The sequence below is a fragment of the Peromyscus maniculatus genome, chromosome 15 (assembly GCF_049852395.1).
Source record: "Peromyscus maniculatus bairdii isolate BWxNUB_F1_BW_parent chromosome 15, HU_Pman_BW_mat_3.1, whole genome shotgun sequence".
Taxonomy (NCBI): domain Eukaryota; kingdom Metazoa; phylum Chordata; class Mammalia; order Rodentia; family Cricetidae; genus Peromyscus; species Peromyscus maniculatus.
The window spans coordinates 62,944,727-62,969,650 of record NC_134866.1 but is presented as its reverse complement, the minus strand read 5'-3'; the positions used below and the strand labels follow the sequence as shown (position 1 = coordinate 62,969,650).

Here is a 24,924-nt window from a genome sequence, read left to right as displayed (position 1 = left end):
CAGCTTTTCTCTCTCCCTCCCTCCCTCCCTTCCTCCCTCCCTCCCCCCTCCCTTCCTTCCTTCCTTCCTCCCTCCCTCCCTCTCCCCCTCTCTCTCTCTCTCCTCTCTCTTTCTTTCTTCTTTTTCCCAGTGCCAGCATCAAAAGCAGAGCTTCCTGCAGATGGGTAAGCATTCTACCACTGAGCAACTCTACCCTGCAGCCATATTTTTAATTCATACAGTAATAAAGTAATTGTTTTATTTCAGAATATATTAGAATATACCCAACTAACTCTATTTTCAATGATTTTACATTTTGCCACACCCCAACTCATTAATATAACTTCTTTATATGAAAGTATTTTAGACCTCACCCATTTCATCCCCCCTCTGCCACCAAGATAATCTCCACTTTCCTAAACTGAGGGAGACGAATGAGTGACAGAGGAGCAGCTCATGGAGACGATGTGCTCTGTAATAATCCATGAGCCCCTGGGTCTTCCCATGTGTTTAACGGGTTAGGGATGGAGTCAAGAGTCTGTAATGACAATCTCTAATTGAAAAGAGGGAAATGGCCTTCTAAATGCTCTATTTTGCCCTCCCTTGCTCCTGTCAGTAAGTAATGGCACAACTGTTCTGAGTATTCCTCTTTCGTTTTATTTTGTTGAATTCGGTCTGTCATTAGAAAGGCTCCGAGCTCTAGGCCTGATGATTACTCTCAGTGGGAGGAAGTAGTGCCATTGCAGACTTGTGTTCTGGACAAGCGCTCCTTTATACAATGCCCGGGCCTGCCATCCCAAATGAAAGGCTCTTTAAGGAGTAGTCAGGGCTTCTTTTAAGCAGACTGCTACCATGTGCTTGTGACCCTCCAGCACAACTTGCGATGATCAGACAGCAGTGTGTTCTGTGGCAAAGGAGACCATTGTCCTCCTTAGCCTCCAGCAAACTGAGCTGTGTTTCAGTGAAACACCAGAGCAGCATTTCCACAGGATAGTTAGCAGTGGTCCCTAGCTTCCCCAACACAATAAACCAATTAAAATAAGGGGCTCAGAGTATAGAATATGGGACTCTATCAGCCCCTTACCCGAAGTCAACACCCACGATTTCTAAATAAAAATTTAAATCTTGTGCATTGGTATTTTGAGGGTGAATAATAGAGATTAGATCACAAGTCACTGAGTGTCTACTGAAGACCGTGTAGGCTTTAAAAGTTGTTTCAGAGGACTTCTGATAGATTTGTTTATGTAATGAAAGGGGAGGCCAGTGTCAATCACTCAGTTTGTCAGGGTTTCAAAGAGTGGCCAATTGCAAAGTACAGTAAAGCTCTACATTTTAAAAGAGTCTCCTAGCATGTAATTTTAGACATCCTCACATGTGCTGTTCAGGTCTGACTGGTTTCTTAGAGCTGATTTGGAAGTAAGTACCACCTCCAGCAGCAGTCACAGGCTGCTGCACCTCACTTCATCTACTTAAGATACATAATTTGAAGTGGAGAAGAATCGAATAATCCAGATTAATATTTGGGAGGGGGTAAAAGCATGTTTATCAGTTCAACACAGCCAAAATGTACGTAAGTTAAAGGTCAAAGCCTCCTTCATTCCCTGCTGAGCAAACTCAGGAAGCACATTTGTCTATGCCTTCCTGTCATAACAGGAAGAGAGTAACTTCTTCCTTCCCACAATGGCTTCAGTTTTACCTCCCAACTCCAATATTTTCTCCCCGAGGGCCTTCCAAATCAATCCTTGTAAGACAGAAGGCGGGAGACTGCCTCAGCTGGAGTTTCCAAACAGTTACATTTGTTGAAATGTTATTTAAATGTTAGTGATTTCTTAAGCTAAACTGTTCCAATTTAAAATTAAAAGTCAAATTTCCAAACATCTAAATTGGTTTCTCTTATTCCCATTAATGGTCTAACATATTTCAAGAGAAGCACAAATACACACTGCAAATGAGGAATTTTTAATCCTCAGTTTAATTATGTTATTTATTTTATTTTTTGCTGTAGCCAATACTTTTGCAAAAAAACGATAGCTTCCAAATATTTTTCAAAAGTACAGTTGGGTTATAAACTTTAGAATAATGCTTTCGCTATAAGTTTGAAAGTATTCCATTTTAAATGAATAAATTATGATGCTAACAGGGGTTTTGTCTGTGAAAGGCATGGCTTTTCAAACGCTTACCAATGTTTATTTAACTCACAGTTCAGAAGAACTTTCTCAGTTTATGTGGTCTATTTGTAATGTTCATATTCCTAGTGTGGTTTCTCAGTAAAAGCACGTCACAGTTAGTGTGTGCATGTGCAAAGCAAGCAGCGACTTGAGAAAAGAAAGGGTGTGAGCATGAATTCACAGACACATACAGGCCAGTTACGGTCAGCTTTCCACAAAAAAACCCTTGAAATCTTGGAGGCACACCGAAGTATTCTTATAACTTCTAAGTTGTTTATATCTCTGAATAGAAATTATGTCAGATACACAAATTAGAAATGAGACAATAAAACAACCCTAGCAGGTAGAGAAAGCATTCATTTCTTACATGAAGAGCACTTCCCATTTGAGAATTTTAGCCTCTCTTAGATTTTCTACAAAAAAAATATATGAGTATGTTGGACAGCAATTGGAACAATCTTATAAAAGATTTGTTTCCTTCATTATTTTAAGATTAATTAGTGAGGCCGGGCAATGGTGGCGCACGCCTTTAATCCCAGCACTCGGGAGGCAGAGGCAGGTGGATCTCTGTGAGTTCGAGGCTAGCCTAGTCTACAGAGTGAGATCCAGGAAAGGCACCAAACTACACAGAGAAACCCTGTCTCGAAAAACAAAACAAAACAAAACAAAAGATTATTTAGTGAAAGAATGAGGCTTCAAAGGGGGAATATGCAGTAGATATTTCCAGTAAGAATCAGTGCAGTCTAGCATCAGCTCTGAACAATACTTTTCTTCACATAACCATGATGCACTCACATTTCATTTATGCATAGTGACCTGAGCATAATTTTTATACAAGTTCAGGAAAGGTTATAATCTGTTAAAATATGTTATTAAGAAAAAAGGTAGAATAATCATTGTTATGAGGTATGTACAAACTTACTCATCCTGAGGCAGAAAAAAATTAACATTTTTTTTTTTCACTGAACCTCCTAGTCACAAGATCTGCAGCAGGGTCAGGATTCCTCAGTGAAGAAGGGTAGTTCAGCTCTACTGTCTCAGCTAACCCTGGAAGTATGAAAATGCTGTTTCTGGCAACGTGGAAGGAAGTGTGTTTGACAATGTTTGACTGCACACCTCTGCTCTCCAAGTCAGGCTGCAGATTTCACCAAGAACTTACTTTGTCAAAGCAATGAATTTACATTTCTCAACTATCTAGTTTTCTACATTTGAAGAGTGAATCTATCGCAATCTCAACAAACTTTATTTAGGTAATTAGATATAATCTCCCAATTTAGAACTGTAACCAGCCCTTTTTATTCGCTCATATTCTGAACACCGTCCTGAAGGGAAGTTGTGCCAAAAATCTCTGTGAAACTTGGGCTAAATTTTTAAGAACTGAAAACAGTTAAAGGTAGGTTTTTTGTTGTTGTTTTCTTTTCTTCTTTTCTTTCTTTTTGTCAGCTGAGGGAATTGCAATATTTTTTATTCTTTAGTTCATCGCAAAGCCATGATTTAGCTAAAAAAAAACAAACAAACAAACAAAAAAACTCACTATGCACAAATAACCTGAAGTGGCATCTACCCTGAACAGAAGTGTCTGCCGGCCTTCCCTAACCTGCCGGATCACTGTATGGATCACTGAAAGAAACAGAAGTCTAAGAAGAAGGGATGTTAGAGAATTTGAAATCCCTGAATCATTTTAATTTATAAGAGGATTCTCCTGACTTATTAAAGGGGAGTGATGCTGATTGTCTTTAATATGGGTTCAAGCTATCACACTGATAATTATGTGGAATTTTCTTTGCTGGCAACATCCAAAGCTCCAGATCTGAAGGAAGCAAAGAAAACCTGAGGCATTGAAATATATGTACAAACTTACTGTTCTAGGCCCCAGATGTGCGCTCTGCAAATACTCTCCTCTTGCAGTTATTCACATCTTTAGATGTCTTTTTGTAACAAGTTGCACAAATATATTGGAATTTACTTATGTTAGTCCTTTCAAAGGAGGAAGGCTGAAAAATTCAGTGCAAACATGAGCAAACAGGCTTAGGCTTACTTAGCATTCTGAGTTTATATACAGTCTTCTTCCTGATGGGACAAATTTCTAATTATATTTTATTTGTCACAATGAGTCATATAAAAAAAACTAATTAAACGTCCAATTGTTTGCACCAAACAATTTGAAGCACCAAATTCAAACTGTGTAACATATGAAAAAGGCCAAGACTCTATGGCTGCCTAATCAATGAGGATCAAAGGTTAAAAACAGGAGAAGTGGAGACGAAGAGATTGAAATCGTGATTACCATAAGCTTGAAGGTAGAAGTGAAGAAAATGGTGGAAAGTATTTTAAAAACAATTTGATCAGTAACGCACATTTGAAAGTTGTGTTAGCACACGCACAGGATTTAGGAACCGACCTCCACCCACCATAGTCCTAAGACTGACTGGGTGTGTCTTGTGCGCTCTCCCTTCCCGGCCCACAGCCCATACTCTCTGCAGGACATTGCTCTGGATGAGTCTCTCGCAGCTTGTCATCAAGGAAACTTCTTTGTGTTCCTGCTCTACTCTGTTCCACTCCCCTCATGACATTCTTTTGTGGTGGGGCTCCCTTGGAGTGAAGACCCAGCAACTTTTCTTTCATATGCTACACAGCACAGGAGCTGTTTGGATGGGAATCACAGTGACTGTAAGGAACAATGGCTCAGAGAGTATGAATCATAATGGGAGGAGCAATTCTGTGTGTTTATTGAGCACTTACATCCCAGGCACTTCAAATGCATCCCTTCACATCTCAGCACTGGAACTTGGTGGCTGCTACTGTTTAATCCTCGCTCTGAGGTTAAATCATTTTCTGGAGAGTTTTCCTATTTCAGTGTAGTGTAATATTCTATAGTATCTATTAAGTTACTGTGACTGGAGAGTAAGATCACTCAGTGTAGGCCTGGGACTAGAAACAGGTTCCTATATCACTAAAAGTTGGACTCTTGTCTATTATATCTTATAGGATGCAATATTACATGACTGGAAAAAGACATGAAGTAAAGTCTTGCTCTTGGAGCCCTTAAGTTATGGTAGATGCATCATGAGATCACTGAAAGAAACATTTTGCTTTGACGATGAGGAATTTGAGACTGGATCTTGGGCTTTTTCTGCTCTTCACTATAAAATCTTGGCCAGCTATTCTGACCTGAAGAGGATTCTCTAAGCTGTTCAGGATGTTGTCACACAGTGTGGAGTCCTTCATTACCCTAAAGCCACATAGCAGGCTCAAGTCCTATTAACTGTGTTCTAAATCCTCAGCCGAGCTTTTTTTCTTATCTCAAGCCTTAGAAATTCTGGTTCCTCTAGAATGTTGTAGTTCCCATATTTTGCACCTGCTTAGAGAGGCCGTTCCCCAAGCTTGAGTGGTAAATAAAGCATCCCCTTGCTGTTCTATCACAGTACTTTAGTATTTTCATTCTCAGCCCATAAATGACATTTTGGTTCTATATTTCCACAGTTCATGTCTATTTCAGTCTACCAGAGGTCTACAAACTATGGCCCACTAGACAAATCTAGCCTACCTTTGCTTTGTCAGTAAAGCTTTCTTACTGAATACAGACACATAGCCATTTAGGCATCGTCTATGGTGCATTCAAAGCACTAAGGAAGAGCTCCATGGCTGAGTCAGACATGGCATAACTCGTCACATAAACAACCAGGTAGTATTTGCTTGTTGTTTATAGAATGCTTTGCTCCTCCCTGGACGAGACTGCTATTCACTAGTGAATATTTTCTTTTGGGAACTCGTTGGCTTAATAAATAAATAACATCCAGCTATAAAATAGGATTACTAAGGATTAAATGGAATAATTTACATGTCATCCTTGGAAACTAATTGGTAATGACTTTCACCAAGCTGTCTGAATGTATCTGTAAGATAAATTGACAATTGATGGGTTTGTTGCACATATTAACTTGAGAAACTTAATGAAGGTTAAGGAATTGGCTTTATAAAATTAGAAACTAAAAAAAAGTAAATATTTTGAATTTTTGTACTTTTTGAATTTTTATCCTTATTGCACTATTGTACGTTTCTAAGTTGGATCTGGAGTTTTAGCTGTTGTCTACTTGCAATAAAGGCAGAACTCAGCGTAAACTGCTTTCTGTCCTAAGACAGTTTTATCTCTCTGAGACACAATGTACCAATAAGTTCTGTGGTATTTCAGGGCTCACTTTGGGTTAGCATTTCTTTTCCTGCAGAAGCCCACACTCTTCTGTATGTGGTCAAACACACAAATGCACAGGCACAGAAAACAGGGCTCACTGCTTTCAAGAAGAAACAGCAGCGAGCCTCCGTGTGAGGTCCTACCAGGCCACCCCAGTGGCGCAGCTTCAGACACAGCAAAGCTGCTGACATTTTTCTTTTCAACATGTGAACACATAATTTAAAGGGAGCACAGGTTAGGGGTTCCTCCACACATTTGCTGGTTTTCATTATCAGGAGTGACCTACATACTTTATGCCCTTTTCCAAGTGGCTCTTTGGACCACTCTCACAGAAAATGAGAGGTGAGCAAGACCAACGTTACCATGAATGACAGCTCTTTAAAGCTGTCAATAGTCATCTTCTACAACCACTGAAATGTAGCTTAAAACACAGCAATGTCATTTTTATTAATTTATTTCAACAGTGTTGAATTAAAAGGCCTGTTGTACACACAAATTGAGGAAAATAATACATTGACTCTAAATCCTACAGAAAAAGAAAATGAAGGAACCAATCCTTAATACTTGCTAAAAAAAAATCAAACTAAGCTGAATTTAAATATTTTCCCCTTCCTAAAATCATTATGACTTCTAATATAGTTAAGAGTATCCACAAGCATATATCAATACAACTATACGCAAACATTTAAAATGCACTCTCAAGAGTACAATGTGACAATTCCTGTATCTCTATGGATGTTTTCTTTCCTTAAAAAGCATAGTAAAAGCCCACACAATTCAACTCCCACAATTTTTCTTCTATCTATATCTTCTAAAAAGAAGATATAGTGAATCTTACAAAGCCAAAAGAAAAAATAGGCCATATTCTTAATAAACTACAAATGCCTATTCATGCATTTTTTTTTTTTTACTTTAACCAAAACAGGCTGTAGTCCAAATAAACAAGGTCCCTACAGTCAGTGGCATGTGATGTTCAGTATTGCAGCCTTAATTTCAGTTTCAAGCTATAAACAAATACAAAATTGGGGTTTTATTCTAACGTGGCTATTGCTTTTTGTCTTGGCCTACAGCAATAGACAATCTGCATGAAAACATTGATAGATCCCTCATGAATTTTGTATTTTTCATTATTTAATTCAACAAGTATAATTTTTAAAAACTAGAAAAATCTTCCTAGTTCCTGGAAGCTCACTGGCTTTTTTGTAAAGAGCCATCTTCGAGACAACGTAATAAATAATGATTTCTATTCATTATAATTTATAAGTGTAAGCAACATTGTATTTTAAAATTGAATCTATTCTCATGTTACCGGAGGGACCTGACAGAAGGTGAGTGTCAATATTTGGGAGTGAGTTGAGCCTAATCTGGACCATAAATGGGCAGCCAAGGGATGGGAGGGTGAGGCCTGGGGGTGGGGGAAAAACTTAGTCTCCTCTCCTAGGGCCCAGCAACAGGTTCCATTGTGTGATTGCTACTGTGGGTATCCAGGTGCACTATGAGTCCTCTCAAGGACTGTCACCTAATGTTCAACAGTAGGATGTGTTCACACCACCTAGCCACCCTCACAAAGCCCAACTCCTCTTCCCAGTTTAAGGGAAAGTCAGAGCGCAGGCACTCATGACGCACAGGTCCTTAATGCAAATTACTGAGCATTAGATATATGAAGTCTTCAAAACTGACTGTGTAGAGCTGGGTGGTGGTGGCAGCGGCGGTGGTGGCAGCGGCAGCGGTGGCGTACGCCTTTAATCCCAGCACTTGGGAGGCAGAGGCAGGTGGATCTCTGTGAGTTCCAGGCCAGCCTGGGCTACAGAGTGAGATTCAGGACAGGCATCAAAACTGCATGGAGAAACCCTGTCTTGAAAAATCAAAAAGAAAACTGACTATGTCTTACAGACATTATCACTGGAGCTGTAGGGAAAAAAATGGCAGTACCATGTTTCTAAAATTCAGAATTTAGAGAAAATACAAGTTAACAGGATGTCATTGTCTATATGTTCTTTGCAACTAATATCTGGCGTGGGTATTTTCTTTGTTGTTGTCAGTGGTGTCTGGAAATGTTTGGATTTACTTCAGACTCTCCTTTGTGATGAAAAGAAAGCAAGCCATTTTGCAGAGAGGCTATTTAGGCAATACTACAAACTTTAAAACGGATGACCACAAAAGGCCTCGTTCCCATAAATGTAAGAATATCTTTGTTTGATGATGCGTGCCATGTAGCAATTCTACGCTTATTAATTCCTAATTATCAAGCCATTCTTGTCATACAAATACAACTTCCACTTAAGTCTCGAGGCAGTGAAAAGCGAACAATCACCAGTCTTTAAACATACTTCTAACAGTTGAGGTGATTTTTCTTTCCCCAACCCTTAAACTGGATACAGTAAGATCACAGAGCTTCTGCTGATGGACGTTGACAAGTTCAAGATGCTTTTAGTACTGTGAAAGCTAGGAAAGGACCCCAACGGCGTTGCCCACTCACCTGCCTGTTACGCTCATCCATAATCCTCGTGATCTGAATCTTTTTTCTCCCCATGGCCCCCGTGTTTCTTTTCTCTCTCGTCCCTGAAATTATGTATTTTTTCCTTCCTTTTCTTTCTCTTTCCTGTTTCCTTCACACAAGTTTCCTTCTTCAGCACGTGCACAGCTCAGTTCCCAATTCCTCGCATTCGTTCCTGCAAAAATGAACAAAAGAAACCCGAAAACTTCAACAAGAGTTCCACAGCAGGCCAGTTTCCTAAGAACTAGTGGGGTCTTCCAGCCTCATCAAGGAAATAAGCCGCATGGGAGCAAAACAATCAGATGAATGAAAATAACTATTTGTTAAAAGCACATGGCACAGCACACGCAGGAGCATACACACAAGGGTGGATTGCTTTTATAATTAAAATAAGCTCATAAGTAATTTAAGAAGTCATTGAGATGATGAAAACTCTGTTTTAAAGCGCAACACTTGAAATGAACTGTATTTTTTGTAAAGTGCTTCTTAATATTTTTAATGAAATTAGGTGACAATTTTCACCCTTCTGTTATGAAAAATTACCTAAATCAGAGAGTTAATGAACCTTTGTATACCTGTGTACGCTAAGTGGGGCATCTAATTCATTTCTGAATGGAAAACAATCTCGTGTTTTGACAGCAGAGGTGATGGCGTCCCTAGTTATGCAAATAGGATGGACAATTATGAAAGTGCTCTTTGATATATGTAAATGTCAACTAATTTAAGACTAAATCCTTTAATCTTATTTTAAGAAGATCACTGCAGAGAACACAGGAAAAGTAATATGGGATGTTTCACGTTATGTTCAAGCATCGGTTAGCAGTGAGAGCATTTCCTCTGGGAAGCCTTTAAACTGTCCATTAAAACAATACTCAAAAATGATGGTCACTGATAGGAAATAAGTGGTGCAAAAATTAAGATTATTATCTCATTTGTAACTATATACTTTTTAATAATAGACCACCAGCTCTAAATTTAAATGTTTAAAAGAGACATATCATATCTCCTTAGGGAGTCAGACACAAAATTACAGAAGCTTGATATTATATACCAGAGAGCTCTAGGTCATGAATTAAAATTAAAATAATGATTATCAATTACATGGCAAACCCAAAGAGCACAGAATATTAAAAGTCTATATTTTACTCTGTTTAAAATTATGTCTAAAAATATTTGCACATAATGAAAGTGAGTTGCGATGGAATGGAAGGGAACTAGGAAGTACCCCACAACGCCTGCTTCATTTGCCAGCAGCAGCTTCCAATTATTATGTCTCCTCTTATGGCGGAGTACACAACCGCTTACACGCCGCTCAGAATTTCTCTGTTGACTCTGGTTAGCCTGTGACAGCGGACCTGAAAAATTCCCACATGTATTATGTAACACTAAGCCACTGTCCTGGCTACTTAATAGATTATTTGGCTCTAGTTCAAGGTTCTTGGGACAGAAAAGGCAGTGAGATACTTGGTCTGATCCTCAGCTGCCTTTGCATTTCTTTATTCTCTGTCACCTTGAGTAAATTTTTCAAAATATAAGTTTAGGTCATTATCTAATTGCAGAGGCTATTATGATATAATTAGTTCTGGTGGGTTAAGCTCTGCTTAATCACTAAGCCTATCCACTCTCCTTTACCCCGTATCTCTCCACTACACCGCAGCTCAGTTCAGCCTCTTGGCATACATATGTGAGGAACATCATGATTATGGTGTGCTTACCAAAGATCATGACTCCAGCCACAGTTTTCAATGTTAGTAGCAGCTCTAAAGTTTTGAAAAGTTATACAAACAACACATACTGACTGAGTGAAACACTCACAACCTAAAGACACTGCTGTAAGACACCAAGATCACACACATGAAAAATTCACAAAGCACAAATACATCAAGTACTCAACACTACTAAATAGTCCACTCATTTAGTCTTAGAAACGGTCTGAAAGATCACACAACTGGGAGCCCTTCCTGCATTTCCTATAGTCTTACCCAAGAAGCAAGCAGCAGTCCAGAATGGTATTTCCCATGCATGTGCAAGTCCCCAAAGAAACAAGCAGGCTTTCTCCACCACAGAAAAAACAATCCATGAACCTCAGTGTGAAAGCCCATGGGTGCATCCCCCTTCCCTTCTGTTAGCAGAGGCCGGTGCCACTATCGGCTTACAGGACTATGCCTGCCTAAGCGCTTACTCACTTTAGGTGGAAGGTCAGGGCAAACAGATTAGAGTGCAGAGGCACGAGAGAGGAGGTCACTGCTTAGGACCTTGATTCCAAACACACATAACCAAGCAAGAGAGGAAGACATGCCTGAAGAAGACTCTCCTTAGAGAGACAGTGTGCTCCTGACCACCAAACTCAAAAAAGCCCCTTTACATTACCACGTGGCATTTTTCAACTTGGAAGTAAGGTATTCTGTTTAGAAGAAGCCGAAGCTGAGTAGTGCATTTGTTTGTTTGTTTGTTTGTTTGAATTCTTAAAACACAATTTTCTATGAATACATATGTAAATGTATTAGGAGGCTTATATGTGCATGTATACACACATATATAAGATGATTGGTGAAAATGCCATTGAAATTAGTCTCCTTTTTGAAATATGCCAGGTACTGGAGAGAGATAGAAATTTAAATCTAAATTCAACTTTTGTTTTCTATAAAAAGACAATATTTAATTGAGTATCTGAAATGTTGCTTTCTGAACGTTCATAAAATGCACAATTGTATAAAGTCCACATGCAGAATAGCAAGACCGCAATGATGTGGCGATTTATGGAAGATGTTTCCACATTTCAAGGCTATCAGTAAAAATTCAAAGAATTAGGAAGGTCAGCACCAGCGCACAACTTTTTTTTTTTAATTTTCATTTTTTTTTAGTATAACTATTTATTAACCTGATTTTTACACAAAAACTATACTGTATAGTTGTTTCAAGTATTAATTTTCAGGAGGGCTAGAGAAAAAAAGATTATTATTACCATAGCAACCTGTTTGGCTGTCTCATAGGTATGTGAAAAAAAAGAATATCAATAATTAAACTATACATAGTAGCGTTTCAGTCACAGTGAGAACTTTCATTATATATAATCAGTCACAGGCTTATTCTGGACACTACAGTTCTCACATGAAGAAGGAACCATTCTTGGGAAACGACAGTTAGACGTAAACAATCAAAACTTTGAAGAAGAAGGAGAGAAAGAGAACACTCTATGGCATTACAGTCTGTGCTTTTTCTTCTTTGGCCAACTTAAATAAAGAGGTAAAACCCGTCTGCTTACTAAAAAGGGGAACTTCAGTAGGGCAGGCTTCTGTTCACTTGGAGTTTGCCGTGAGCAGACAGATGAAGGCAAAGTGTGGTTTGAGACCCACGCAGAGGATTTCTTCTGGAAAGCTAGAGATCATTGTCCTACAGGCTCCCTCATTTCCAAACAAGCTGGCTTGATTGACACACACCTCCCCCTCCCTCCCTTCTCCCACTCTTTCTTGCTGTCTTCCTTTCCTCCCTCCTTCTCTGTAGCAAATCCCTCTCAGTAACAGAGGAGAATCTTGACAGAATGGCAGGAAACACGCACAGACTGGGCAGGGAAGGATATGATGTCAGCAACCGCGAACAATAAAAGGTGTAAAGGTGCTTCCTTCCCTAAACTGCTCCACAAGTGTAAAATGGGAACCAAAACTCTCCACTTCCTTCTCTGAGCAGGGCAGGCTGGTGTGCAGCACACCCCGCAAGCAGGCCTTGGAGTGGTTCAGATAAAGGACAGCGAGGGAAAGGCAGAGCAGAGGCACAGAGTGTCTGATTTCTGTCTTTCAAACACACGAGAAAAAGCCATTCCAGTTCTAGGTTAATGTTTTGTTATGATTACCTTAAGAAATAAATATGAGAAAACAAATAGACCTAACTTGACATGGGTGAAGCAGCAGCCACATCTCCATTTCCATCTACCATGCCTGACCCAAATTACATTATCTAGTAAATGTTGCCACATACTTTGAATTTACATTTGGAGCAAATGAAGGTTCCTATGCAAGCGAAGAAACAAAATACATAAATTACAACTTTCGGGAAAGAACTGAATCGTAATGGCAGTAAAGAAATATTTGTTGGTAATATGCATTGATAATTTATTTAGTCCCACACTGAAAAAAAAAAAAAGATTAAGTGGTGAGAAAATAATTCTTGTTACTGAGACTCTCAAGGTACCTTAAAAAAAATTCAATTAGCACTCAAAGTGACTAATACAAACTTTCAGTCTATGGTGAAACTATTTTAATCTCATCACTGCTTGGCTCTTTCTAACATGGAAATGGCAGTCTACCCTAAAGTTTCTGTAGGAAGAAAGCCACATAGCAACTGGATCTGAGTCATCATCAAATTTCAATCGCCTTCCCACAACACTTTGATTTAGAAATTAAACATAACCTTCAGTCATGTGTTTTGATCGTAGAGTGGGACTCCCATGCCACATTAAAAGATGTGGGAAGAAATTAATTCTCTACTGCTAAAATTACCTTTGCAAAGCATGTATTTTTTTTTCCTAATAAGTACAGTGCAGTCACTTAAACAAAAACAGGCTATGGACAAGGCTAAAATGTTAGACTATGTAATGTCAATTTGCAAGGAAACAATTCTGGATTTCTTTTATTCCGATTGGCAAGTGACATTTCCACTGACTCGGATTTGCATCCCCATTAGCATCCTCAAATAAACCTTGTTTTGTAAATCTTAAGGCTGTAAATTAGGCACACTGTATCACAAAAGAAATAGCATTGTTACATAAATGGAAGCCCCACGTACAGCAAGAGGCAAAAGTGATACACGCCCTGTCTCTGCAAGCCTGTGTTCGTTACTGAGTAAAGTGATTCAGTGATTCGCTCCCACTGCAAGTGGAAGGCTTCACTCATTACTTGCATTTAGATACATTAAACTTTCTACTTTATGGTTTGTTTGAAAGACATATGAGGCGTGCAATTATACTTTGGTTAAAAAGAACTAGCAGAACATACCTATTTTCCCTTAAGAGCTTCAAATGAAATAACCCAATTATTATTCTTAGCAGTGCTTGACTGTGTGATGAGAAGTATTTCTCTGGTCCTGAAAATCACTCCATTTTCTTCTAAGTTTGCCACGTATATTACAGAATAGAGTGCAGTTAATTTTAAAGCCGCATAGCCAAAGAGCATCTTCTTGAGAGTATAAAGAGGCTGCTCTTTTTCTCTAGATAAACACCAGTGTGCCAAACGTTCATTTCCTTGATCAAATTTAGCATTAATATGATGAACTCTGAATCATCTTAGAATGTCAGTATCATAGTATTACACACATAACAAAAAGCAAATACAATTGGCTTAAAAAAATAAACAAAACACTAACATTCTTACTCCCCTGTCCTTCTTCCTACCACAGGGCATTTGCAATTCCTTCAGTCTGGAATGCCTCCTCCCTTGTGTGTGTACTCAACCCTTCCTCTGTCTCAGTTCCAGTCTCCTAAGGAAGTGCTACCCCTGGATAAAATCTCCATGCACCCAGTCTGTCTCCTACTTGCCACCAGAAAAAAAAAAAAAATCAAATGTTAAGTCTGTAGTCCCAGGCTCTATCCTAGCATCGGGTAAACAGTAGGAACTAATCATTACCAGTTGGTTAACTGAACTCTGTTTATCAAGGTCTATATCTCTCATCTGAGGTATTTACCAGCTATTTTTAATAACTAGCACTGAGAACTTTTTCTTATATTTTGCTTATACAGAAACAATCTGGTAATCTTAGTTTATCCTTTATCACGTTGTACAGTATCTCATAGGTAAAATAAGAATATTTTACATAGAAGTGAAAGCTGAATGGATCTGTGAATTAGGAAACTGGGGGGGCCTTAGACCCCAGATAACTGCAGCCTGGGGATCAAATCCCATACTTACCGTTTCCATGTCCTACCTCAAACTGGGAACATTTTCATTTGAAAAATGGTTCCAGCCTCATTAAATAGGACACAACAGAAAGTGCCAGGCACATGGATTACCTACACTTGTGAGTGGGTTTTCATGTGTAAGTTATGGGGTAAGGTTAGTAGCAAGAGAACAATGTCATCCCCATAGAGACAGCGTGGAGATTCCACTTCCCATAGTACTTCATTCACATCGTTAATAACAAGCATGAAGTCAAGGCAAATGTACAGTGTCATACAGATTAAAGACTTTCTCTTAAGTATCGGCCATGGAAGAGCTTCAGGCTGCAAGAGTAGAAATAACTAGGGAAATACATCAATTTCCCAGTGACCACAGCTGCTGGAAACTGTGTGAATGCTTCCAGTCCTACTTTACTATCTTTCCCCAAGGACAGAAGGAGATGAAATGTATGTCAGAAATATAATAAGGCTAAAGCGGAGCTCATTTTGAAAACCCCTGCAATTAATTTAATAAGAGGGCCTAACCTGGCGTTATCCCTTACATAAATCATCATATTTACACAACTCCAGAATTTAGGAGCAACATACCTCCAGACAACTGCACAGCATTACAAACAATTTCACAAACATAAGGAAACACAGCTTCCCTGTCACAATTACCCATGCCATATTCCGTCTTGGACATTTTCCCCTACTGTAGTTAAAATGGCATCCTGCATTCTCCAAGCCAAAATAAACTCCAAATGGTCTAAATATGTCAAAAGCCTCATACTCCTCAGCGGCATGACAGTTTTTCATATTTCCATATCAGATTATGTAATTAACGCAGACTTCTACCATGTCTTTGTTTTCCTAAACTTGCACAGTGGGGCTGCCACCCATTTCCAGAGGCCAGTTAGGGCTGTGGAAAGGTTGCCCGGGAAGGAAAAGCTGGTGTCTCGAGCACAAAGCTGGAGCTGCTGCGCAGCATCACACATCAGGTTCTGCACTCCAGCTGTGACCACTCACAAGCACATGCAGCTGGATCTTTGCTGCTGTTACTGAACAAAGCAAGTTAAGCAAGCACCATACACCACCAGCAGTGAAACTAAGTTGTCAGTCTCCAAAGCCAGCTCTGCCTGAGGTGGTACATGTTGCTAACATACGTTTTCATCTTATTAGGGTAAAAATCAAATTCCAAAAGCATCTTATGTTCTCTTAGGGGAAAAAAAAGTATTTTTGTCAATCTTCAATGTATTATATTTAATGATTAAAATGGAAATATTCTATAAATGTTTTCTTTTTGGAGGCTTTGTATGTGTTGGGCACATTTTTCAGATTTTTGGTGTGTGTGTGTATACACGCATGCACAGCATGCGGAAGCACACAAGTAAGTCTTTTTAAAGATATAGATAAAACAGTGAGTGTGTTTTAAGATATCTGAGTAATCTTGTCAGTAAAAGAATCAATAATTGTGACCTGAATGGTTAACAAGTCAGTCTAAGTGAAGATCATAGCCCACTCCTTAGTCACATATTACATTAAATGATCAAAATTATGTCCTTGAAAAGTAATTTGCTACTTCCATTACTCACTTTCTCAAATAACTCAACACTTAAAGATGTCTTTACAACAGGAAGACACACTATTCTCCAGCCAATGTTCATCTTGTATTTGAAGTAAAAAATACTTGAATAATTATCTGGTATTTAAACTGAATGTTGCCTATTTTTAATTTGTAATTAAACTTTAGATAACTATTAAAGTTTGCAGGCGAATATGTGTGGTTTTCAAACTGCCATAAAGGTCCCTTAAAATACAGATAAATTGTGACAATATTATATATGATTCAATATAGAATTCAGTGATTCATCATTTTTTCCTGTCTCTTCATCTCCTTTACAGCATCCTAATCAACCTAATTAAGGTTTTGTTCATCTGAAACGCCTGACGACAATTTGTTTAACTCTACCCCACTGTGGTCTTCTATTAAATCTGATCTTTTGACAGCAATCATTAAATGATCCCAACTGGCCCCAATTAAGCCACATGGCTCACGGGCTTCCTTACAGCCAAGTGCCAAGCTCTCTGTTTCATTTACACATTGTTCTTTACCTTGGTTTATTTTCTTAAAGCCAATTAAGTATGTGTCTTATCAACTGGAACTAAATGTCCTTGTGTAAGCTGGTTCAAGACAGAGTTCACAGATTGACTTCGAAGTCCCACTGCAGGACCACACAGGGCTTGCAAAGCCAACCTCTCTAGATGTGATCGCACAGAAGACAAAGATGCTCTAAGATTATTTACATGAGATGAAGATGACTCCCCATGCACGTTCTCAAAATAACACATACCTTTATACAGGTCTGGTTAATATTAGCCAATATCAGCTTTTTATTTGTATCTGTATTTGGAAGTTAGGGTTGACTCTTTTTATTTTTAAACATTTAAAATTACTTTTTTATTTCTGTCTTTTTTTTTTTAAGCAATAGCGAAGTAACACTCACGAAGTTAACCTTTCTTACCCTTAATTTCTGCTCTAATTTTTTCCCATATGCTCAGTTGTAAGCCCTGTAATGATGTTCCCAGGCTTTCCTGTGAACGCAGGTAGCCTCAGGATTTAGAGCTCATTGGCTGTGCATTACTCCAGGGAAATAGCTGATTAAAAACAGCCTCCCGAGGAGAGCAGTGCCTATTCACATCTGGCTCCGTTAACATCTGGCTCATCTTATCTAAACTCCTGATGCCTATATGGAAATCGACCTCTGGCTTTGGCTCAGAGAACTGCAGTTTATCTAGAGCTCTTTATGTGAGATGTTGAGGCAGAAACAGTTAAATTAATCCCAATATCACTGATGTTTGATGCAGGCATTGAAGACCTTAATCAATTACCTTGAGTAATTTCTCATGATTATAGACAAATGCACCACATTTTTGTATCTGTTCTAATTATAGCTATCACTGATCATCTGTTGGTATTTGATACAAGCTATCTGTCACAGTTCTCAGAGCAGATGGATTAGAACATTTCTGCTCATCTGAATCGTACATTAAAAGTTGACGTTAGGACAGAGAACTGGAATGGCTGTTATACATCTTATAGAACGTTAACCTTGATGAGCACGTCATTGTTTTCATTACTTGACTGATAGATTCAATGCTGAAGAAAAAAAGGAATATAACGAACAACAGAATTCTTAACATTCCAATATAATTGTCAACACCTAGAAAAAACACGGAAGTACAATTTCTTTACAACAGCTGACTATCATCGGCCTCACCATCCCCTATATAACTTACTTTCCTCCAAGGAGGCACATTCGAAATGTCTGTTACAAAATGCTGATGATGTAGCAAATACTAGTCAAATTTACGACGGACTGATAATTACACATTAAAAATGTGTAATAAATGTCCTGAAATTTCAGTAAGAAGCAAAACAGACGCTGGGGTGTTGTATTATGAAATATTCCTCACTGTATTATAGTAATCTCCAATAAGATTTGATGTTAATTTTAGAGCATGCGTCTGCTAAAAAGGGCAAACCCTGCAACAGATTTAGTACAAAGAAGCTGAAAATATCCTGTGGAAAAAAAAAAATCTGTAGCAAAATCAGCCAGCCCCAATCCTGCCATTACTCAGCACTGCAGTGACGCGCACGGATGTTTGTAGTGGTTTGAGGAGCCAGCAGGGGTGGAAACTTGCCGTACTCGACTGCAACATGATTGCAATTGAACCTCATCAAAGTAAGAGCTCATAATTTGTCACAGAAAACAGCCAATTAACATATGTTAGAAAAAGGCTTCATAAAGATAATATATGATTAAAGACCCAGTGCAGCTGTTGAAAATCAAAACTATGCATTTAAAAAAGAAATCTCAGCCCAAGCTTCCGTATGGCTAAACTGATAATGGCTACTATGATTTTTTTTTTCAAAGTAGAAAAATATAATTACAGTACTTCTTATAAGTTTGGGGTTATGGCAAGGGAGAGCTGGGTACCGCCGCAGTATTTACCACGCCTTACTCAGTTCTATAAATAGTTGGAGCTCTTGCCAAAACTCTGTAGTTACTTTGTTATAGAGCTATTTTAAAACACAGACCTTCATTGTGAGCTAAATGGCCTTCAGGATGCACTTTGTAGTTACTGCATTCCTCTCAGAACTGTATCCTTCCTTTATCTGTGCAAAACTCCAGGACAACCAGACTCTCGGCACTGCAAAACATGCCAGGGCTGTGTAACATGCGGATTTAACACTTGAGAGCTTTTGTCAGGAGTTGTGGTCAGCAAGGGCGCCAGCAGACTTCAGAAAGGAGATTAAGGTGGAGCAGGCAGGAGAGACCTTCCACGAGGATGCAGTGCCAGCTCTCAGCCCCAGATCTGGAGAAGTTTGATTGCTGTAACACATCTGGTGCATTCTGCTAGCACATTTTAAACTAGACTTTAGCTTGGACTACATAAAAAAAAAATCAAATTCTAGTTTAATTGTCATTAAGCCTGGGACACCATGGGCCAAAGTCATGGTGTTTAAATATACATGAAAATGTCTGATTGTTAGTCACAGAGACCAACAGGCATGAATCACAGTCGCTCAATGCCAGGGAAATCATTGGGAATGCAGAGGGTATGGGCTCCACGAACCTTGTATGTACATCCACTAGGACACGTGTCAATGCACCAGCTCAACCATTATGATGATTTGGAGAGAACTACTCAGGATGGTCGGCTGGTCAGTTGGTACGGAACGGAGGAGGTGGACATTTAATCAATAGCCTATTAGGACAGTGTTACTTTAGAAGACACAAGGAAGATCTAAACCACTTGAGCGAGGTGTCTGTGATGATGAACACACCCATCTTCTCCTGTCACAGGTGTTTTAAGCTCTGTCAAATTATAGTCTCCTGAACTTTGGTATCTTCATCTAAGTGGTGGGGATAATACTTTACTCATTCTACTGCATAAAATAGAGCCCCACTCACTTATAAAATTCATTTGAATGAAATTGAATTTGATAAATTCATTGTGCAAACTTCTTTTTATCAGTGTGCTATATAATTTAAAAAATATAGTACTTTAAAGCCCTAAGAAAACTGTGAAGTCAATGGCCTCTAAATTGACATCAATTGAATTCAATGACACTTCTTTCCTCAATATGTAGTTATTTTGCGAAAACATTTTCAACTGGTTGAAATCCTTCTCGGGAGCATCCCTTTATTTTTCAATTGTAAGTATGGATAGGGCCATGAACAGTATGGCAATATACTCAAGATCTCTGTAATGCAAATCATTGTATTGTATAAATTTTTTTCTTTGTGAGTAAAAAGGCTTACAACATTACTAGTATAACTTAGTCATTTGTTAAGTTGATTTATTTTCTCTTCCAAAAGACCTAACATCAATACAACCAGCAGTTTTGATTACGATCTCAGTAATATCTGAAAATCCGGGTGTCTCCTGTAATGGAAATACTCATGTACCTTTGAGTAGCCCATCTAATGAGAGATGTTACATAGCCTAAAGCCAAACAGATTAATTTCCAACTAAAAATGAAAAGACAAATTGAATTATCCACTACTTTTTAAATCAAAGCATTTTAATAGGAAAGAAAAAAACAAATTGGAGGATTATGACTAACTTGATAAGTATGAAGTTAGAGTAAAGGAAAATTGATTCACTTTAATTTCAAAAGCTGTAGCACAGAGATGCCCAAGAAAGAACTACACTATTTTAACGGATGGATACAATTTTTCCCTTTGCAGGGTAACTTTATAAAAAGTAAGGCATACATTTTTATTGTCCCTCCTCCTCCTCAGTTTTTGGAGGTAGTTGAACAAACTTGATGATGCTTTACTATAGGCCACTCTCTTATCTCATGAACATGATGAGCTTCAAACAAAATTATACAACTCGCCACATAGCCCAAATTAACACTTACTATGAGGTCAAGGGTAATGAAGAAGAATCACAAACTCAGAGAAGTTCTTAGGTGACAGAAACTATTTTTTCTCTCCCCCGTCATGAAATAAATGTTTTTTATAGGAAAAACTTACATTTAATATTATGCTTAACACTAACCAATACTTCACATTGCAGTTTTTTCCTTTCTCCCCTATCTACTAAAATGACCTTTAGGGTACATTTATGTGGCCCTAAAACCCGGTCACGACTGCATACAAGATAGGCGTGCAAAGGGCGTTTCGCCTCTTGCAGCATTCCCACCCCAGTTTTTTTTTTTTTTTTTTCATCTCACCACCTTTCTTTATCTCCTTCTCCACATGTTTAGAACTGAGGGTAAATATGGCGAGAGAAACTGTCAAAGAGCTAGGAATAGAGGTGTCCTCAGACAAGCAAAATGCTTCCTCTCTAATATCCAGGCAGGGGTTGAGCAAGCAGGCTGTGGAGGAGCGGCGCCTGGGCCAGAGTTGAGAGGAGACAGCTCCTGGAGCCCAAGGCCTGCCAGGAGGCTCCTTATCTCGGCATGTCTACACATTCTGTCCCGGGCTGTTTTCAAGGATAGCTCAACTCATCCCTGGCAGATAATACTAAATGGAAAGTATTACAGTACTTTCTCTGTAGAAAAAAGTCTCGTAGTAGAGATCAGAAATTACTAAATTGAGCTGTTGTTTCCTCCTGATTTTCTCTAAGCTGAAATTTAAAAGAAAATACTCATAGATATAGGCAAGTTCATAACTCTCCCTAGAGATCTCACCAAATTCACACAGGCTTCCCAAAATGGACTCCAAAGAACTGTGCTATAGCTGCATGCCCTCCTGAATCCCAGGATCCAGAGCATTTCCCAGTTTATTTGGGTGATCCTCTGGTAACACTGTCTCTATGTAAAGAGGCAAGCATCCTCTCTCTGACAGATGAGTAGAGTTCACCCCGAAAAATGATACTCAGCTGGAGGACAGCATAGTCGTCTTCATCATAGTGGAGAAATGCAAAAAGAATGAAGAACCATTCTTCTAGTTTTAGAAAAAAAGCATACTTTTGAGATACATATAGGAAATAGCTGCTTATGTAAACCAAGAGTGTAAATGGATATTGAACAGTCAAAGAATGTAATTTTTCCCTAAAATCTGAAGAACTGAATGCAAACCAGCAGAGTTTCAGGGGAAGAAGTGCTTTCTAGAGCTAACTTGGCTTCTGCTACCTACTAGCTGAATGCCTGTTAGCCAGGCAGCAACTTCAGGTATCATTTTCTACAGGCACACAAGCCAACTGAGTTCAATTTCTAAGATGCCTTTCAAGTTCCTAAATGGTACAAATTAAAAAAAAAATAGTGTAAAAATATGAGGTTGCTATAACCCCTTAGAAGGGTAGAAAACAATAGACCGATAGTAAGATTTAATTTCCGGACAAATATCTATTTTTTTTCTATTAAAATGTTTGTTCACTTCTGTCTCAAGCAATACAGGTGGCCAAGACCAAGGTTGCATTCTGTACCTGAGGCAACTAATCCTATTTTGAAGCTTAATAAATAGGCAATAGCTAAGAAACTTCCAAATGTTAAGGCACTAGTGCTTACGTTAACTATGAGATTCACAGCAGCCTACAGAGATGGCACCATTTGGATTTTACAGAGAAAAAACAGGAGGTTGAGCACTTTGCAGTGTTCCACGCAGTGTTGGAGGGTTAATTTCAGCTCACACATAGGATCTAGTCTTGGACTCTGCTTGAATTATACTCCACTTCACCATGCTGCAAGGGCAATTTTCAAGGACATTTTTTTTTTTTCCTTTTGGGGACAAGGTCTCACTATGTAGTCCTGGATGAACTGAAACTCACTATATGGACCAGGCTGGCCTCCATCTCACAAGAGATTCACCTGCATCTGCCTCTCAAATGTTGGGACTAAAGACACATGCCACCAAGTCCAGCTTTCAAGAATATTTATGAAGTTAAAGTCAGCTCAAAAACTGTGATGTTCAGAGGGATTATATCTATATTCTTTTTTTCTTGATAACAAAAATGAGTTTACTCACTGTACTAGCAAGGAAACAGAGTGACACTAGATTTGGATATCTGCTTTTGTTATTAGGAGCGACAAGGTCAGCAGCATTGGCTGTTTCCACCTTGTGCAAACGAAGGAGGCTGCTCACCACAGGTAAAGACACACAAATGAGCAAGGGTTTGCCACAGAAGAAAATCTAGAAAAATAGGAGCCATCTTGACAATGGAATGGAAGAGTTTTTTTGACTTCTGATGACTATGAGAATTCCATCTATTATGACAGACATCGTCTCTCCAAGGCTTGAGCAAGTATCTGGCTATCCTGTAGAGCACCTTGAGGCGGCTTCTAAACCAGACCTAATCAATTCTCACTTACTCAGCCTGATGCCTGGCCCCTTGGTGCTTATCTTGCTCTTCCTCAGCTGTCTGTGTCTCCCTTGCCTTCATCTCTTCCAATCACGGTCTGATGTAGTACCCCTCTATTTGCAGTGGAGTTTCTACCCCAGGATTCATACATTCACCCATTTCTTCAGAATTCTATGTGTTTGAGAGCTCCGAGTCTAGTTAGGCACTTTTCTAGCACTTTTACAATAACATTATTGTAGAAGTAATTTTATGGTGACCAGCTTTATAATACACACTTCTAATAGAAAAAAATTAACTGACAACGGTTGGTACATTTAGCAATATGATTTTAAGTTATTGTAAAATCACACTTTGGTGCATTACATAAGTTTGTTTCATACAGTATATTATGCAGTCTTGTGTTTTCAAGGCCATAGAGAAGGAGGAAGCGAGAGTTTGTATATGTTCAGCCTGTGTCAGCCTTTTCCCCATTTTCACAGGCAGACTGCCACACGGGGCAGACAGAAGAAGCACATACATATTCATTCATATATTGACACATGTTATTGTACTAACGAAAGGCAACAGTGGGTCAAGGCCATTGAAACACTATAGAGGTGATACAGGTAGATTATATCAAGGCTGAATTTAACGTAAGACGTCAATTGAAAGATCAAGATGGTCGCTTCTTTACTCCATGCACTCCAAGAGAGCTTTCAGTAAACAAGAAATCTTGATATTTCTAGGTCAAAGATAATGATCCACCTGGCAAACACTGCCTTTCAAAGTGAAAAGAGCCCTGTGATAATTTCTATATTAGTGTCCCTGGCCTATGGGTACATCTAGTAACAAAAGTGTTTCAGAAGGGGAAACATTGACAAGCATTAATTACCTTAGATACTTAGGAAAATGGACATTGTCATTAAGTAACTAGTTCACATAGTAGTTAATTGTCCACATTTTTTCAGGATTCTAAAATTCAAGGTTATCTAAAGAGTTTATCTCTTCTGTGTTATAAACTAGAGAAACAAAAAATGCAGCAACCTTTATCAATTCCTTTGTAAACATTAGTCGATATCAATATTACCAGGGAGAGTCTGAAGATAGGTTCTTTTCTTAAAATAGATCTTTACCAGAAAGAAAAAAATTGCCAAGCAAGAAAAAAATTAAAGAGGGGTGTCCTCTTTTCATAGTGGAAATATATTATTTGTGTTTCCATTCAGCCCAGGTGAGACATTGTGGGTGTTAACATTGGCAGCTGCTGGACTCAGTCATATCGTCTTTCCCGCCTCCAGATAATGCCATACAGAAATGATTTCACAAAGATCCCACCTCTCCTATTTTTAAGACCTTCCGGAAAAGGAGCAACACAACCTTCCTCAGCAAACTATTTTGATATTTCACAGCTCTGACCCAGGAAATTCTTCCCTTCAGCTAATCCCTCAAAGAATACTTTGCCTTCTCTCCTCTTTTCTGCCCCCCTGCACAGAAAGCAACATTTGGCAGACATGTCCTGCTTTCCTACACTTGTAGCCTGGATTGAATTGCACCTATTCTCTTAACCCTTTCCTTACTTCAACCCCCCTCCCATTGTTGAGGCTCTTCCTTTCAAATTATGTACTTGCCTTTAGCTCGAGAATCCCAAAATATACATAATCATAAAGAAAAGCCGTTGGAGCTGGGTGTGGTGGTGCATGCCTGTAATTCCAGCATCTCAGGGGTGGAGGCATGAAGTCTGAGGCCAGCTGAGGCTACGCAGCAGCATGCATCGCCTCAACACTCCCCTGACTCATTTAAAGCACTATTGGCTGTCCCACCTATTTTAATTTTGCATTCTTCCCCGTGCCGGGCTTGTTTTCGGCCAACTCCTCTATCCCATCTTTCAAGACACTCTAATTGTGCAAGATTCTTTAGCCATTTAAAG

At 38.9% G+C, this 24,924-nt stretch overlaps 1 protein-coding gene across 12 annotated transcripts in view; it reads right to left on the bottom strand.

Annotated features, from left to right (window-relative positions):
- The window catches only part of Mef2c (myocyte enhancer factor 2C), a 166,354-nt gene that overhangs the window by 83,767 nt on the left and 57,663 nt on the right, over positions 1 to 24,924 (bottom strand). For 9 of the 12 annotated variants that reach the window (XM_076552023.1, XM_076552024.1, XM_076552028.1 and 6 more), the window contains one exon: positions 8,819 to 9,011. In XM_076552023.1, coding sequence (XP_076408138.1) covers positions 8,819 to 8,872 — 54 coding nt within the window. In that variant the 5' untranslated portion in view covers positions 8,873 to 9,011. Of the gene's footprint in view, positions 1 to 8,818; positions 9,012 to 10,818; positions 11,016 to 12,101; positions 12,267 to 24,924 lie in introns of those variants that run through there. The other 3 variants (XM_076552026.1, XM_076552025.1, XM_076552029.1) reach the window with 3 other exon arrangements.